At 44.7% G+C, this 16,579-nt stretch overlaps 1 protein-coding gene across 5 annotated transcripts in view; it reads right to left on the reverse strand.

Moving 5' to 3' along the window:
* GPC3 (glypican 3) overlaps window positions 1-16,579 on the reverse strand; it is a 252,285-nt gene that overhangs the window by 117,299 nt on the left and 118,407 nt on the right. For all 5 annotated transcript variants that reach the window (XM_083422627.1, XM_083422625.1, XM_083422624.1 and 2 more), the window contains one exon: window positions 10,075-10,769. In XM_083422627.1, the coding sequence (XP_083278753.1) occupies window positions 10,075-10,769 (695 nt within the window). The remainder of the gene's footprint in view (window positions 1-10,074; window positions 10,770-16,579) is intronic.

Genomic DNA, 16,579 nt, shown 5'->3' on the forward strand with positions numbered 1-16,579 from the left:
CAAATTCTTTCCATCTTTCACTGCTTACTCACTTATTTATCTTAATCCATTTAAAAATTATCCTCCCATCAATATCTAAAAAATTATCTATACTCCAATCTAATAAAAAGAAAAAAGAAAAAACCTTAAATCTTATACCCTTAAATCCTGAAATCTCAAATCCTTATCATGTTTCCACTAAAGTCATATAAATTCATTCCACCATCTCCCAACATTCCTTAATTATACAATATTATACTAAATACTGTTTTAAAAATTCCCCATCTTTTCCCACCATCTCTTCTCCCTGGTTTCGGATTTTATCAGTCTTTTCTGCCAATTTTATCAGTCTTTTCTGCCAGTTCCATAAAATTCATCAACCTGGTGCTCTTATGTCCAAGGCTCTTAACCCTTCTCCCTGTTCTGTCTGCAGATTTTTTCCAGTACCTAAAATTAAGTCCCAAAGGGCTTTCTTCTCAGCAGCTCCTTTATCCCATTTCAACATGTTTGCCCATACTCCATATTCAAAATTGTAATCCAATTACGGAGCTCCACTTTTCCGAGCTTTCCCGCAGTGCCTCCCTCCAACAGAAAGTCCACCCATCTTGCCTTATTCAGTCCAAGCGGGGCACTGTCTCTCCAATTCTGGCTCTCGAAGTCCATCACCTCAAACTTCAATTTGTATCCATCAATTTGGTTCGCTGGGGCCAGGGCCTCCACTTGAGTTTCTTCTTGCAGAGCCGAGACAGTTTGTTCCATCTTCTTCTCCAATGCTTGCCATTTCAAAGTTGGTTCCACATCCCGAGCAGTTCCTGTTGAATTACTCACTTTTTGTTCCAAGACAAATACATGCTGTTCCAAGTCAGAAACACTTTGTTCACAAGTGTCCACTTTCTTTATCATCAAGTCTGTCGTTTCATGCAAATGCTCCAACAGAGCATTTATTTTGTCAAACATGTTCCCTAAAGCTTCTTGTTTTTCCATTCTTATCTTAAGACTCTTCAAGGCCGCTTGTTTCTCAGCCTCTGTTTTTTGGTGGAAATTTCCACCTCTCAAATGTAACAGTTGCAACAGTTTCTGAAGCCCCCTCTATCGGCAGCAGTTTCTATTTTTTGTTATTTCAAGTCAGAATCCAGTAACAAAATTACAATTCAACTCTTCTTCTTTTTAAATACCACAAAACCAATGCGAAAAAATATATATCTCTATCAACCGTCCATCAAGATGTGTTCCATTCCCCATTGTTATTTTTTTCAAATCGTAAAACTTTTTGACAGCCCGATCCCAGGCTCGAGACAGTGGTGAATTAAGTCGTCTTCCTCACTCTCCTGCAGGTTTAAATCGTCCACAAAAAAGTTATCCCTCTTCCCCTGCTTCCGAGGGGGTGTTCAATAACTTAAATGGTGAAAATTTAATACTTTGCAAAATACTTCCCCCCAGGCTTTAGCTTACAATGGCTTTGCTTTGATCTTTTTACAAAACAGAAGGGGGACTTCCTGTTTAGACCTTCACGTTCAAATGCCAAATTAAAATGTTTAGTAGTCCAATTTTCTATTTACTTACGAATATTTACTTAAAGTCCAAATGTCCACAGGAAAAATCGGCGTTTTCTGGCAACAGCTATGCGGCTTCACTCCTTGAAAGTAGCAGTTGATTCGATGTACCGCGCCGCTCACCCCACGTCGCTCCGGAGACCCGAAACCGGGTCTCCCTGCGAGTAGGGGAGGCGCAAAAGGTACCTGCTGAATCCCAAGTCCACGGGCTTCTTCCGCCCGTGGTTTTTAGCAGGTCTCCGCCTCGCCGTGGCGGTCAGACCATAATTTCCAAAGAGCGGATTCCTCCGAGACGGAGGAAATCCGCCATTGCCAGAAGCGCCAACCCGGAAGTCCCGCCAGGTTTTAACCTAGTAGTTCCCTTGGGAGCAGAGTCAGTGCAGCTCACATCAAGGATGTCCTAGGAATGACCCACTAAACAATGCACAAGTTGCAGCCTGAAGAAGGAGATTTTTACGCAATTGGCAGACAGATCTAGAGTTTGCAAAGGACTGGCAACATTTTTCTTTCTTTCTTTTTCCCAAGTAAATTTTTATTGTTTTCCTTACAAATTCTTTTCCAACAACCATATTAATGCCATACATTTTCTTTGACTCTGCCGAGTTGCGACTCCCCTCCCTCCCTACAACTGGTATTTTTTCGCGCACATCATTCTCACAATAATACTGTTATACATTGAAGGTATTATGTCAATCCTGCTAGTGTCTTGACCTCTTTACAATTCTCCTTTAAATATTCAATAAATTTACTCCAATTATTTTGGTATCTTTGATCTTCCTGGTCCCGGATCCCCCCTGACAATTTGGCAAGTTCTGCGTCTTCTGTCAACTTCACCTGCCACTCCTGGATGGTTGGTATGTCTTGTGATTTCCATCTTTGGGTCAGGAGGGTTCTTGCGGCAGCCGTAGCATACATAAACAGATTTTGGTCTCCCATTTTGATTTCCGTTCCTATTAAATCTAACAGACACGCTTCCGGTCTTTTGGGGAAAGTATACCTAAATATTTTTTTGAGTTCATTATAAATTGATTCCCAAATTTTTTTAACCTTGTCACAGGTACACCACATATGAAAATAATCCCCATATACTTTTTTACATTTCCAATATTTTCTTTCTCTTTTTCTATACATTTTAGCTAACTTTACTGGTGTCAAGTGCCATCTATACATCATTTTTAAAACGTTTTCCTTTAAAGCCATACATCCTGTAAATCTCAAACCCTCCTTCCATAGTCTTTTCCACGCTTCCAATTCAATGTTATGCCCAATATCGGTCGCCCATTTTATCATTGATTCCTTTATTTCTTCATCTTTTGTATACCATTCAAGCAATAAACTATATATTCTAGATAAGGTTTTACCTTTACACTCTATTAGCTCGATTTGGAATTTTGATTTTTTTATTTTCTAACCCATTTCTCTTTTTATCTTCATTTAATAAGTCACTAATCTGGTGATATTGCAGCCACCCTGTTAGCATCTTTCCAATTTGTTCATATGGTTTGAGCTTTATCCCCTGATCTGTTTTCCTGGTGATATCCTCATAAGTTACTCTTTCCCCTTCCATGTTTACTTTTTTCGTTGTCAGCACCTCAATTGGTGATATCCACCACGGGGGAGTTGAAAGGTGCAACTGCTGTCTCAACAGAGCCAATGGAACGGCCCTGCTACCCTTCTCTTCTCCTTTTCGACATCGGAGTGTGAAATAGCTCTAACAGAAACATAACCAGGCATAAACAGTTAGTTATCCTCCTTGCCTCCATGAATGTCAATTTAAAAATTGATTGAAAGCATTAGGGATAAAACAGGATGGAAGGCACAGTAAGAGGGTGTGAGAGAATTTCCTTTCACTCGCTTTGGCCACTTGGAGGGAACTCTGTAATGAGGCAGCCACACACCAGCCTCTGGCTCACCCCTCATATCTTCAATATAGCCCCATCTGTTACAGTGGCGGTGAGACAGTCTCAGCAGTAATTTCCTGGTTTGTCTGCTGAAGACCATTCTATGCTGTAGATGCTAGCATTCTCTTTCTTCTGCAATTGCCATAACCTGCCCTGGGACTACTAGTGAAGAGCAGATCTACACATCCAATTTATTTATGTCAAGCTCTTCCTCCCAGGGCAGCAAACAGTAAGTGATGAAGATCTTAAGAGCAATTCCAGTGCAGATGCAGCCCAGGGAAGATCTCAGCTTAAAAGACTTGTTGAAGGAGGAAGGTCTTCAGCAGACCCTGAAAACAGAATGGAGACAGGACCTGTCCAATACTCAGGGGGAGGGAACTCCAAAGGGGCAGGAGCCACAGCATCAGAGGCCCGATTCCTACCAGTATTCCACAGTATGAACCTCCTGATAATATAGTATCTGCAGGAAGCCCTCACCTGCAGAGTACAGGGGCTGATTTGAGTAGCCTGGTACAAGCTACATAGGCACCATCAACAACACCTTGAACCTATTTAGTATCCTTTCATTGTAATATAAATCTGTACTGCTAGATTGAAGGTCTCAGGTTGAAAACCTCAATCAACCACATTGCTCTAAGGCAGCCATGGGGAACCTCTGACCCTCTGGGTGAACGCAGGCCCACAAGAGTGCCTAATTTGACCCACCACACCATTTTGCCACACTCACCTGCCCCACACCTGACAACCTGTGCCTTATTCAACACCTTGAATGTGTATGATCATAACCATTCAAATGAGCAAGTAGTCAGGCCCCTCTCCGGGGAGGTTACAATCTAAGTCAATGGAGGAATGACAGGTGCGGGGGGGGGGGACACAAAAAATGGAATGGATGGGCAGCTACAAGATGCTACCAACTTCAGAGGGAATCTGGTTAGACAGGAAACCAGCTTTTCCTAAGTCCAGGTGTTTTGGACTACAACTCTCATCATCTGTAAGCAGCATGGCAGGCTGCTGATGGGAACTGCAGTCCAAAACATCTGCCAGCAAACCAAATCCTGTCAAGTCCTCAAGCCATGGTTGATGGCTGAAGGCATTTTTAAAATCTCTGCTCTTTTCCTACTATAGAGGCTGCTTTCCTCAACCAGCTCTGCCAAGTGAAATTGTCTTTAAAGGATAAAAAACAACTACCAGCGAGGAACTTGAGGGTGGGCAGGGTGTGTGGAGTGTTTGGGGGGGTGGGGGGGTTGCTGTGTGTGTGCGTGATGGAGAAGACTCATAAGAGAGGGCAAAAATGGTGGAAAATGTAAATTACTTTAAAAGCCTGCATTTGTAACCTTGAATGTCAGCTGTTGGCTTGCAAGCCTAATCATGGATAGATCAGCAGCGGAAGCTGCAGAAGCCATTTAGCATCCCATTACACCCACAGAGCAGCTCCTGAACAAAGGCACAGCAGGGAGCCTCTCCTCCGCATCCCATAGTGCTCTTGCACTAGGAGGGGTGAGAAATGATGCAAGAATGACAATGGCAGGGAAATGACCCTTAAGCAGAGTTCTTACAAGAGTAACCAACTTCTGGACTACACAGAACTCCGCTGGACGGTTCCTCAAAGATGCAATGGAGGCAGAAACATGGAATCTCTTTGCTGCCCTCACTACCATGATAGACCTGATTATGATCTTGAATCTCATTTCCTCACTTACGCTCCAACAGGGCTGTGGTCTGAGAACCACAGCTCCTCAGCACATGGAGGAACAAAACAGACCCACAGCACTGGAGGGGGCGGCACTCAGAAGCGATCTTGTCAGTGGCCCCATGAGACTCACCATTCCATGGGGAAACTAGGGCCTCCACAGCAGCAGCATGGCAAACCGCTCAGGAACCTAGGGAAGGTGCTTGCCCAGGGCATGTGTGCCACCCACGTGGGGGGGGGGGGGGAGCCACCCATAGGGCAGGGTGAGCCAGGTCAGGGCATGCTGCCAGAACTGTGTCCCATAGGGACACTGAGTGAGATGCAGTGTGCTTGGCTGGCCCAGCACTGCCCGCAAAAGCAGCACAGGGCTGGGGCCCGAGCCCCTGTGTTCCTGTGGGTCAGCCTACAGCTGAAGGGCCCCTGCGAGTGATGCAGCACAGCGGCTCCGGCACCCTCCAGTCACTCACAGGCACTCTCCTGAGTCCTGCTGGAGGGCAGCTGAGGGGAAGGCTGTGGGCGGAGGCCAGGCAGAGTGCAGTGCCTGCAGGCGCCCGAGCCACTGCGTAACTCCCAGGAGAGATGTGTGGCTCAGGCACACTGCAGGCCCCGTGGGACCAGCACAGGGTAGTTGCATCTTTCCTAGCTGCCCTCTGGTGCCTGGGGGCGGACGCAGCAGCCCAGCGCCCTGGGAGCCAAGCCCCGGGCCATGCGGATTTTGGGAGCAGTCCACCAGGCTCTTGGGCAGCGCCCTCCTCGCCTGCCCCTTAGCTATGCTACTGCTCAACAGGATCACCTGCTCTGTCATCTGGAAAATCCCACAGAACAGTCAGGAATCCATCAGTTTCCATCAGTCTCTGGGAGTGGACCATCATAACTGGTACCATGATAATGAGGTGATGGTCACCCTCTATTTCCAGACCAATGTTGGACCAATGACCACCGGAGACAGGCCCATTATTGCCGCGGAGGCCATGAACTCCTGAGCGAGAGAACTGAGGCACCCTCAGCATGGATGTTGAAGTCACCTGCAGCCTTTTCTCTCCCAGATACTTCAGTGAAATCGGTGCTGTGAGTAGCAAATGAAATGCTGAACAGCTTTATTCGCAATCAAGGTTCTCCTCCAGTTATCCATTTGAATCTTTGTTTACCTTTAATGTACCAGTAAATTGTTCACGAGTTATTAACCCCAGAACAGAAAAAGCCATTTGTTTAAAATCACCTGCCCTTCCTCCTCCCAGCACCCCTCCCCTCCCTTTGTCAGCTAGTTCCCTGCAATTAGAGAGCTTCTGTAAGGCAGAAATCCTTCATCACACTTTATGACTTCATTCCTTTCAAACTGTGAGTGCTGTTCCTTTCTCCCAGCCCCAAATAAAGGTCTCCAGGCCCTTTTTGCGTCTACAGCAGCATTCTACCAACCCAAAGCTATTTCTCTGCCAAGCCCACAATACTCTAGGCTTGACTCAGAGCAGCTGTTCCTGCCAACCAGCATGCCTAGTGGTCAGAACTGACCCTTCCTCCTAAATCCATCAGTTCCAGACTGCAAACTGAGTATTTCTTGCTTGCAAATACTCATGGGACTTCCTGGGAATGCAATGGGGAAGAAGAACAATCAGCACAGACAATTAATTCTGACAACACATTGCTCAACTGGAAGGGAGGTCATTCTAAAGCACTCAGGTTAAGTCAAATATTGTTGTAGGGATGCACAAATTTTTAAATATGGATCTGACGACCATCAATCTCATTTAGATGCCTATTTGTACATATGGACGAACTGCATTAAGATATATAATTCAGGATTGGTGTATTATTTTAATTGTTGACATGAGCTGCCAATGTTTCTTTCCATTTTCTTGTTATTATATTGATGGAATTTTTAAAAAAGAAAAGAAATCTATAGATTGTAGCCAATGGAGCAGTAAGTTAAAGTCATTTAGTGGGACAGTTGACATGCATCATGCACAGGGTTACATTCCAGGGATTGCACACAAAGTTGTGGGTATAGCCAGAACAACCTCACATAACCATCTCCACCTTTTCTGAAGCTGACATGCCAAGTGAGCTTTGTTCTGTGCCTTGCTTGCCAGGCTCTGTGAACCTCTCAGACCCCAGTAAGCAAGTCTGAGAGCTTATGTGCATTTAACACACCTTGTGTGCATTTAATTTGTGTGTTTTCAGCTGAATGGCCACCAAAAAGCTGCGTAAAGCTGCAATCACACAAGTTGCAAATCAACTGCACATTCATTCCAACGGTGAAATGTTTTGTGCCAGCAGAAAATTGCTGCACAAACGAACGAACAAGCAGATCGCTCATAACACTGTTGCATAACAGACTGCACCTCAATTGCCTGGGCAACGAGTGTCCACTAGCACAACTGTTGCACTGGATTCCTCTGTCGTGCAACATTCAAACTCACCCATCCTCTAGTGCAAAAGTCCTTGTGCCAATGAACAGAGAACACTGGATCCAGCCCCACGTTGTTGTATGAGAGTTAGCCATCATCAAGACCCCATATCCCCAGGCTGGTCAATGCAAAGTGAATTTCAAGGAGAGGAAAAGGAAGCCTCTCTCATTTTACACTGGTCATCAGCAGCATTTGCCAGAGGTGCACCTTAAACATCACTGGCAAGGCTGGTCTGCAAGCAAATCTGACATCTGTTCGCCTGAAAAAACTTGAGTGAAGGAGTGAGGAGGGACCCTCCCATTCTTCTCATGTACACTTGTGTCTGTTCCTTCCTCCAGAGCGTGAGGTTTGGTAGGGGGGCATTTTCTGAAGATATACTGGGGAGGAATCAGAATGCAGGTATTTTTGCAATACCTTTTTTGCAATCTGACGTTAACTTCATTTACAATTAGTTCTGTTAGGGAATATCCCCCACAATCAGTTGGTTTAGAAATATGGAATTATGGACAAATATATCTAGATGTAGCACTTTGCTTCTTTGCACATGTGCTGCAGTGTTATCCAGAAATCTTTTTTTGTGAAATTCTCACAAGAATCCTTGGCCATATCCAGGCACACTTGCAGGAAAGTGATTTTCTAGATCCATTTCAGTTGGGGTTTAGGCCTGGTTTTTGCATAGAAACTGCTTTGGTCAACTTGTATGATGACCTCTGTTGAGAGAGAGACAGAGGAAATGTGTCCTTGTTAATTCTCCTTGACTTCTCAGAGGCTTTCAATACCATAAACCACAGTATCCTTCCGGAACATCTGTCTGAGTTGCGGGTGGGTGGCACTGCTTTGCACTGGTTCCAGTCCTACTTGGATGGACACTGCAGAGGGAGTCACTTGGGAAGTGCTTTCAGGGTTCCTCAGGGTTCAGTTTATCCTCCAAGCTGTTCAACTTCCAAATGAAACTGCTGAGTGGGGTCATCTGGAATTTTGGAGTGCGTTGTCAGCAATATGCTGTTGACACACAGCTCTGCTTTTCTTCAGGTGTGGCACTCAGTGAATTGGACTGTTGCCTTGCCTTGGTAATGGACTGAATGAGAACCAACAAACTGAAGCTCAATTCAGGTAAGACTGAGGCCCTCTGTAGCAGAGCTACAATTGTCTATGCTCTGGTAACCTCTAAATTAGATTACTGCAACAAGAGACTGCCTCTGAAGATGGTTTGGAAACTTCAGATGCTGCAAAATTTAGCATTCAGGTTGCTCCCTGGGGCAAGATAGTCTGAGCATATAATGCGAATCCTGGCCCATCTGCACTGACTGCCAAATAGTTTCTGGACCCAGTTCAAAGTGCTGAGCCTTAAACAGCTCAGGACTACAATTCCTCAAGGACTGCCTCTCCCCATATTGACCTTCCTGGACCCGGAGATCATCTTCTGAGGCCCTTCTTCATGTGCCCTCTCCATGTGAGGTCCAGAGAGTGGCAACATGAGAACGGGCCTTTTCTGCAGTGGCTCCTTGTTTGTGCAATGCTCTCCCTAGGGAGGCTCACCTGGTGCCTTCATTACATATCTTTAGTTGTCAGGCAAAAGCATTCCTCTTCTCCCAGGGGTTATAAACTGTGGGAGGGTTGTATTGTTGTGTTTACTATGTTATGCATTTTGTGTTTTTATACTGTAAACCACCCTTTGCTCCTCACTATTTAATACATAATAGTAATAACAAAAACCACCCAGAAGGCAGTTGGTTTTTATGGGTAAATGTGACCAACATCATTACAGTTCTATAATACACCAAAGTACTTCATGTTTTAAATCCTAATTTAATATTTTTGTTTGTTTGTTTGTTTGTTTGTTTGTTTATCATTTTCCCTTCCTTCGCCCCAAGGTACTAGGGCAGGTTACAATAATTAAGACACAGTATCAGAAACAGTCCAAAGCAACTTGAAACAAGGTGGGCCCTGAAAATAGGGTAAAGAGGCGCATCTTCAGCATTCATGGTGCCAGACACACCTCTGCAGGGAGGAAGTTCCACAACTTTGGGGGTACTATGCAGGCGGCAGCGAGGAAGGGGGGAAAGGGCAGGCGAGAGTATCTGCCTGCATCTCCTTATCCCCCCTCCCACAACTGCATGTTTAATTAGGGTTTGAAACAGCCACCCACTTTGACAGTGCCAGATCTTTCCAGGTGCATCCAACCCAGGAATGCCTCAACCCATTCCAAGCAAACCCTGGATCAGCCTGATTTGGGATCCAGGATTTTCCTGAGCTGTTGCTGAGCTCTATTGCACATGTTCACATGTAGTTGCTTCTGTATGATATGTTTCGTTCCCCTCACCCCTCTTCCACTGCTCTCTCAAAGAAATAAACAATAGAAACATAAGAAGAGCCCGCTGGATCAGGCCAGTGGAATACCTGGCCCAGCATCCTGCTCTCCCAATGGCCAGCCAGCAAACTGGCCCTGAGCTCCCCTCCTGCAGCTCCTAGCCACTGGTATTCAGGAGCAGAACTGCTTCCAACTGCAGAGCAAATGGTCTGTAAAAACTGGAAGGAGAACTCACCGTCGCTGACAGCTTCCCAGCATTCTTCTGCATGTATGTGATGGCATCTTGTATCAAGGAGAAGAGACTGAGAAGCACATGCTCCATGTTGTAGATGCCCCTCATGCCTCTCGTCAGCCCTTCCAGAGAACGGAGGTACTCCTGCCAATAGCTATCTATCTCCACCAGACTGGCCAGGCACCCCTGCAGCACAGAGCCACAGAACCCAGCACATGGCTTCACCATCATAAGGTCTTGGCAATGGGCACAGTACCACATCTTCAGCAGGGCCCTCCCACAGTCCTTGCTGAACTTCAAGTGGTCGGTGGTGTTCACCACCTCAATGCCAAGGTTGAGTGCCTGGAGGAAGACTCGCGTCACCTGGAGAGACTTGGACACCTGCGTCATCATGATTTTGGGAAAGTTCCCAAACACCTTCAGGTCTCGCCGGGCAAGTCGGAGGCACTCGGTCATTTCCAGCGAAGGATCCGGTGAGCCCGGGTTCGCCAGGCGCAGGTAGACCAATGGGAACAAGCTGTCAAAGAATTCGTTTATCATGTCATTGACGTTGATGTCTGAGCCCAGGATGTACAAGGATATGTCCGTAAAAAACTCCCCCACAAATTTAAAAGCTCTGGCAGCTATATTGCGGTAATAGTTTCTGAACATGGAGTTGGTGTAGTTTCTCGCATGCCGCACTACAATTTCAAAGGCTTCTGGAAAAAAAGAAAGAAAGGAGGAGGGGTCAGTGAACCCTTTTCCAGAAAGGAGAAACAGGAGAGTGAGAGGTGGGTCTTCTTCTAAGAGGAGGGTCTTCAACTATAGAATCCATGTTGACAGCAAATCAAAAGCAACCTTGAAGAAATGTGTAACTCTCCCCAACTGGAAATAATTTCACACCCCCTGCCTACCCAACCAACTAGCAACTCTCCCTAGACAGAAGATAAATCAGAGCGTTACTGAAGCATGTTTGGAGGACAGGAGACCTTTCCTTTCCAGTCTACATTTAATGTATGCCAATGTGCTCCAACACAGATGGTTTAACAGTATGTGGCTTTGCTTTTTCCTTTCTTTTTTTGCTGACCAATAGGGTATTGTGGTCATTTTTAGAATAATAGAATCATAGAACTGTAGAGTTGGAAGGGATCCCAGGGGTCATCTAGTCCACCCCCTGCAATGCAGGAAACTCAGCTAATGCATCCATTACCTCTGCTTAAAAACCTCCAAGATAGAAGAGTCCATCACCTTCGGAGGGAGACCATTCCACTGCTGAACAGCTATTACTGTCAGAAAGTTTTTCCAAATGTTTAGTCAAAATCTCCTTTCTTGTAACTTGGAGCCATTTTAATAATGTTGCTGTTAAATACCGGTATGCTGAATCCTCTCTAGTTAACATAGAGTTTTCAAATTCTGCATTTTGTTTTTACTAAATTGAAATGCTATACTCTATCCTAGGTTAAAGCATCATTTTAATTTTTAACATGGAACCACAGACATATGCTTATGCATTTATTACACATTTAATGAAAGAGTAATATTTTAGAAAGCTGTCCCTTTATGGAAATTTAGCATTTTGCATTTTAAAAAATAGCATTTAACATCATTTTAGCAGATCAATATTAGGTAATATCACCTTTGGGGTCTCCCTGGCATCTTCACACAGATTGGAGAAAGAGTCACATGAATGCTGCCCTAGTTACATTAATGGAGCCAGATCACAACATCCAACTGCTGCCATGACCTCTTCCCTTTCTGTTGAGCCCTATTGGACCAGCAGCTCCTGCCAAGCAAGGGTCACGTGTGTGCCAAGTGGGTTGATTCAGAAGAACTGTTTCTTCTCCTTCTCCCACCTTCCCAGGTCCCATGTAAAACTGGTGCCTAGCCCAAAGGGTCTCACCCTGGGGCTCTCACTTGAGGCTGAACAGTTGGCTCATAAGATGGAGAGGACATTAAGGGTCTATTAATTCAGGCAGCCTACGCACAGAGATGAAGGAGAAGAAGAACCCAATGGCTCTGGCATGGCAGTAGCCCCTCAGTTCTAGAACACCGTCCTTCTGGATGCTTATTGGGAGTTCATTCCTCTATGGAAATTTCCTTGCTTCTTTCCAGCTTATGGTGTCCATCGTTAAGACTGTTTTCCAGCCTTGAGCCCATTTGCTTTTGTAGAACAGTTTTTGTACCTGTTGATATTGATGTTGCTGGAAGTTTTTTTGATACTGCATTCTGTGATTTGTAATTTTATGATTTATTCTATTTTTATATGTAAACTGCTTTGAGGTCCCTTGTGACATTCAGCAGGAAGTAAGCACATTAAATTGAGTCAAACTGAAGCAAGTGAAGCCTTCTGCATCCTCCCTATGGAACCCCCCACAAACCTCTGGATGGAAAAAGCACGTGCACATTTCTCATAGATTTTGGCCCAGTTGTATAATTCTGCACCCAGAGTCATGCAGAACTTCCCTGCTCAGGATACACAAAATGACAAACTCTTTCTACCCACCAGCACATAAAAGGAACACGTTGAAAGAGGGGAGGCTTATATTCTTCCTAGTGCTAAATAGCCGCACGGCTCCAGGGCTCCTCAGCTCTCGAGGGCGCCCTTAATAAAGTGATGGCAAAGTCACAAACAGCCCTTGCGGTTCACAGGTCACTAACCATGTTTGGAGTAACAGCTTTCTATTCCGCCACCCTGGGAATGAGGGGGAGGGGGAAATGGATGCAGCAGGCATGAAAATGATTCACATGAAATATTAAATATATATATCTATAGATCTATTAAAGTTTCAAAAGCATAAGGTTTTATGTCTCCTCCCTCTCCTGCCCATGGCCCCTTGCTCAAATTATGGCTGAAGAGAGAGCAAGTTACGGGAGCCTTTGCAGCAGAGCTTGCAACAGCAGCCAGAGCCTTGCATTAAGTAACTTAGGAAGCTGAAAGGAATAACTGCCTATAAATTACAGGCTAAAAAACAAAGAGTTTCTTGCTTTAATACTTTTGGCAAAGTTCCCCATGATACTCTTGCAGAGAGGCTAGGAAATGCCACAGTTAGGTGGATTTGTAGCTGGTTGACTGACCAAAACCCAAAGAGTGGTTATTTGTCGTCCTCGAGGGAAATGGCAAATGGGGTGCCAAATGGGGTGCAAATGGGGTTCTGTCCTGGACCTGTTGTTGTCCAACATCTTTATACATGACTTGAATACACGCTCACCAAATCTGTAGGCGACACCAAACTGAGGGGGATAGCTGAAGCCACAGAAGACAGAATCGATTTGGAGAACTGGGCAAAACTAACAAGCAAACCCCACCCCCCAAGGCTGGTGGCTGGGCTGCGAGGCGAGGCAGCACCAAGCATCCATCAGGTGGCTTGATTGACATGTGTAATGCTGGTGGCGAACGGGGCAGGAATTTGCAGGAATACATTGCCTAATTGGAAATTCTAAAATCGCTCTTGCAACTTTAACTTTAAACCAGTTTCAGGCAATGTATAGATACATCTCCAAGGCCTTCTGAAGGCGCATCTGCAGAACCAAACAAGGAGAAAAAGAAGTCAAAACTGGAAACTATTAAAGGGGAGTGGTGACATCACGGAGTGAAAATGGCATCTTAAACCATGACTCCCCTTCACCCTGAAGGCAATTAGAAGCACAGTCTGCTTTAATTAAATCATTTGCTTCAAACTGTGTTAGTGCCACGCCCCTCCCCCTGGGCTATGCACTGTAGAAGCCGAAAACTGCAAAATAACAACACACTGGATGATTGGTTTTTTACTCTTTCTCAGACCAGCGGAGAACCGCTGGAACAGGAATATGGCAGTCCTACTATGGCAGCACAGCCTCAAAGGGTTGGCAAAAATAATTCAGAATGAGAAGAAAAGTCACTTGATGCAACAGTGTTAGCCACTCTGGAAGGAGTTGCCCCAAGATTGTGCAAAAACCTCACATCCGAATGTATCCAAACAGTTGCAGATGTCATGATAGCAGCAAACAAAGCTATGGAGCTCAGCCTGAAAAACTGGTCTGCAATCAAATTAATCAAAATAATGCAGGCAGACATCAAATTACTGTTGAGGAATGCACAGGATAGAGACCGCTGATTTAATGTCTGTATCTGTGGAGCACTGGAGCACTTCTCAAGAATCAAATTTATGGGAAGCTTTTACAGCATTAATGAAATGCTTCGTGATATCGCTCTGGAGTTTGAATCAATTGAAAGACTCTATAGCGTGGCTGAAACCTAAAGCAGAAGAACCCCCAAGGGACATTGTTGTTATTCTTTTGTCATTCTTTTGTTATAATATTATAAAGACACCTCTTTATAATATTTTGTGGAATATATATTATTACACACACACACACACTCCCTGCATGCATGCAAAAACAGGCTCCAGCAGTTGGAGTGGACAAGACCTTGAGGGGGTCCAACAGTAAAGATGGCAGTTTCTGCACATGCTGTAGGGGGGAGTGAGGGGCAGATGGGGCTCATCCACCTGGGAAGGGAGCCCATCTAGGAGAAGGAAAACTCTGACCCTAAACCTCCATTGCCTTGTGGGACATATTTGGGAGAAGAAAAGGCTAAGGAGTAAACCCTACACAAATCCAGAGTGGAGTCCCTAAGAGGGTTGGAAGGCGCCTTGTACACCTCCTTCTGGCAACTCCTGCAGCCAAGCTGGTGCCCAACGTCTTGCTCTGATTCCCTTTGGACCACATCAGTGAGGCTGAGAGGGTGGGTTTGTCATCTGGGCAGCCCAGGACCTCCAGACACACAGCCCAAGCTTGCACCCCAAAGAGCTCACTTTGGTGCTGCTAATGCAGCAGTTTGACTTCACCCCCGAAGGCCACCCCATTGTGTCTCAAGACAGATGGATGCCAAGAGAGTAGCTAACCTTGATCTTAGGGACTGCTCAAACATGTCTGCTAGGTAAAAAGATTGTGCAAGACTAGATAATCATTTAATTTCTAATGGATGGACCTCTATGCCATAGTTATTGGGTGTTGTGGATGCGCATGAAAATTCTGTCAAGTGGTTAAGCAAATGGCACAGCAAATGACAGTGTAGCAGAGATTGTTTTACTCTGCAAACACAAGCAAACACAAGCACACAAGCACACACTATATTCACAGGGAATATAAGGACAAACTGTTCCAGTAGCAGTTTCTGCCATGACATCCCTGGGAATCTTTCTTCATTTTTATTATTAATATTACACTACAAAATTAAAGAAAATAAGATGGTGAGCTAAAAATGCATTGAGATCATCCGAAAATATCTTTTGAACATACAAGATAGTTTAGAAAGAGTTTTCAGGCAATTAAAAACCCAGACTGAATTTCTTCAAGGGGAGGACTTACCAGGATTGCAGATTCTCTAGTGATGGAGACACAGCTCATGAAAGTCTGCAGAGGCCAGGTTTCAAAGATCAAGAGAATGTCTGATTTATAAATAAATTATATCAAGGTGCTTTGGAATAAGGAAAGGGGTTGGAAGATGAAAACATGCTATCAAAAGTAGAGTAATCATCCCCGCACTATGAATACATATTTCATAATGTTTGCATGCAGAAACCAACAGAGAATATATTATTGATGACTCTTAAATCTACATCTCCATTATTAAAATGTTTAGACTCATGAATTCTGTTGCTGTGGCAGCAAAAAGATTAAAATGGGGTGAAGGGGAACAGCAGCATTGTTCTACCTGTTTGGAAATTTGAACTCAACATACAATTCTGGACGACGTAAAATCCTAGGAGTTAAACTCTTGCAAAGCTTTATGAAATTGATTGCAAACTTGTCCCTCTGCCTTCCCTCTGTCTTCTGCACTCCCAATTTCTTACTGATGCTACACAACCACTAAAAGCCATCTCTCAAAAAGAGGGAAACCAAACTAAGCAATGGCTGCTGAGAAGACTGTTCTGACATAGCCTGGAAGCTCCAGCTTGTGGAAGAAGCAGCTGCCATGCAGCCACTCTTAATTCATCTCCCTGATGGAAAGAAAGCAGCCCAGGTGGGGAGACAAGAGCCGACCAGAGAAAGTGAAGGAGAAGTCCAATGGAGGCACTGGGAACAGGCCAGCCAAGTTGAAGGCATGGAACCTGCCTCTTTTGATGAGCCCTTTCCCCAGAGATGTAGAAGAGATACCTAAAACATACAGGGGAGTAGATAAGTTAAGGCGCAGCCATTCAGAACTCTCCAGGAAAAAGCTTGTTTACTTTGGACCAAGATCTAGACTCCAATGAGTGGTTTCACTTTCAGTTTAAGCTTAATTAGCTCATAAAAATAGCTTATTCTGACAAATGATCCACTTTTAAGTAAAATAAACACCCGAAGTTAGAGATCCTGGTTTGACACTCCAGTTTGAGAGCAAAACAAGGGTTGGCAATAATAAGGCTTGTGTCAATTCAGATGCTACAAGAAACCACAGGTGTCCCTAACCAGCAAAGGGGGAGGTGAGGAGTGCCAGCATCAAACCATAGTTCAGCGGTTGCCAAACCACAGTTCACCTACTAGACTGCAATGTTTATTTACCATA

This window comes from Podarcis tiliguerta (assembly GCF_965153285.1).
Source record: "Podarcis tiliguerta genome assembly, chromosome: Z".
Lineage (NCBI taxonomy): Eukaryota > Metazoa > Chordata > Lepidosauria > Squamata > Lacertidae > Podarcis > Podarcis tiliguerta.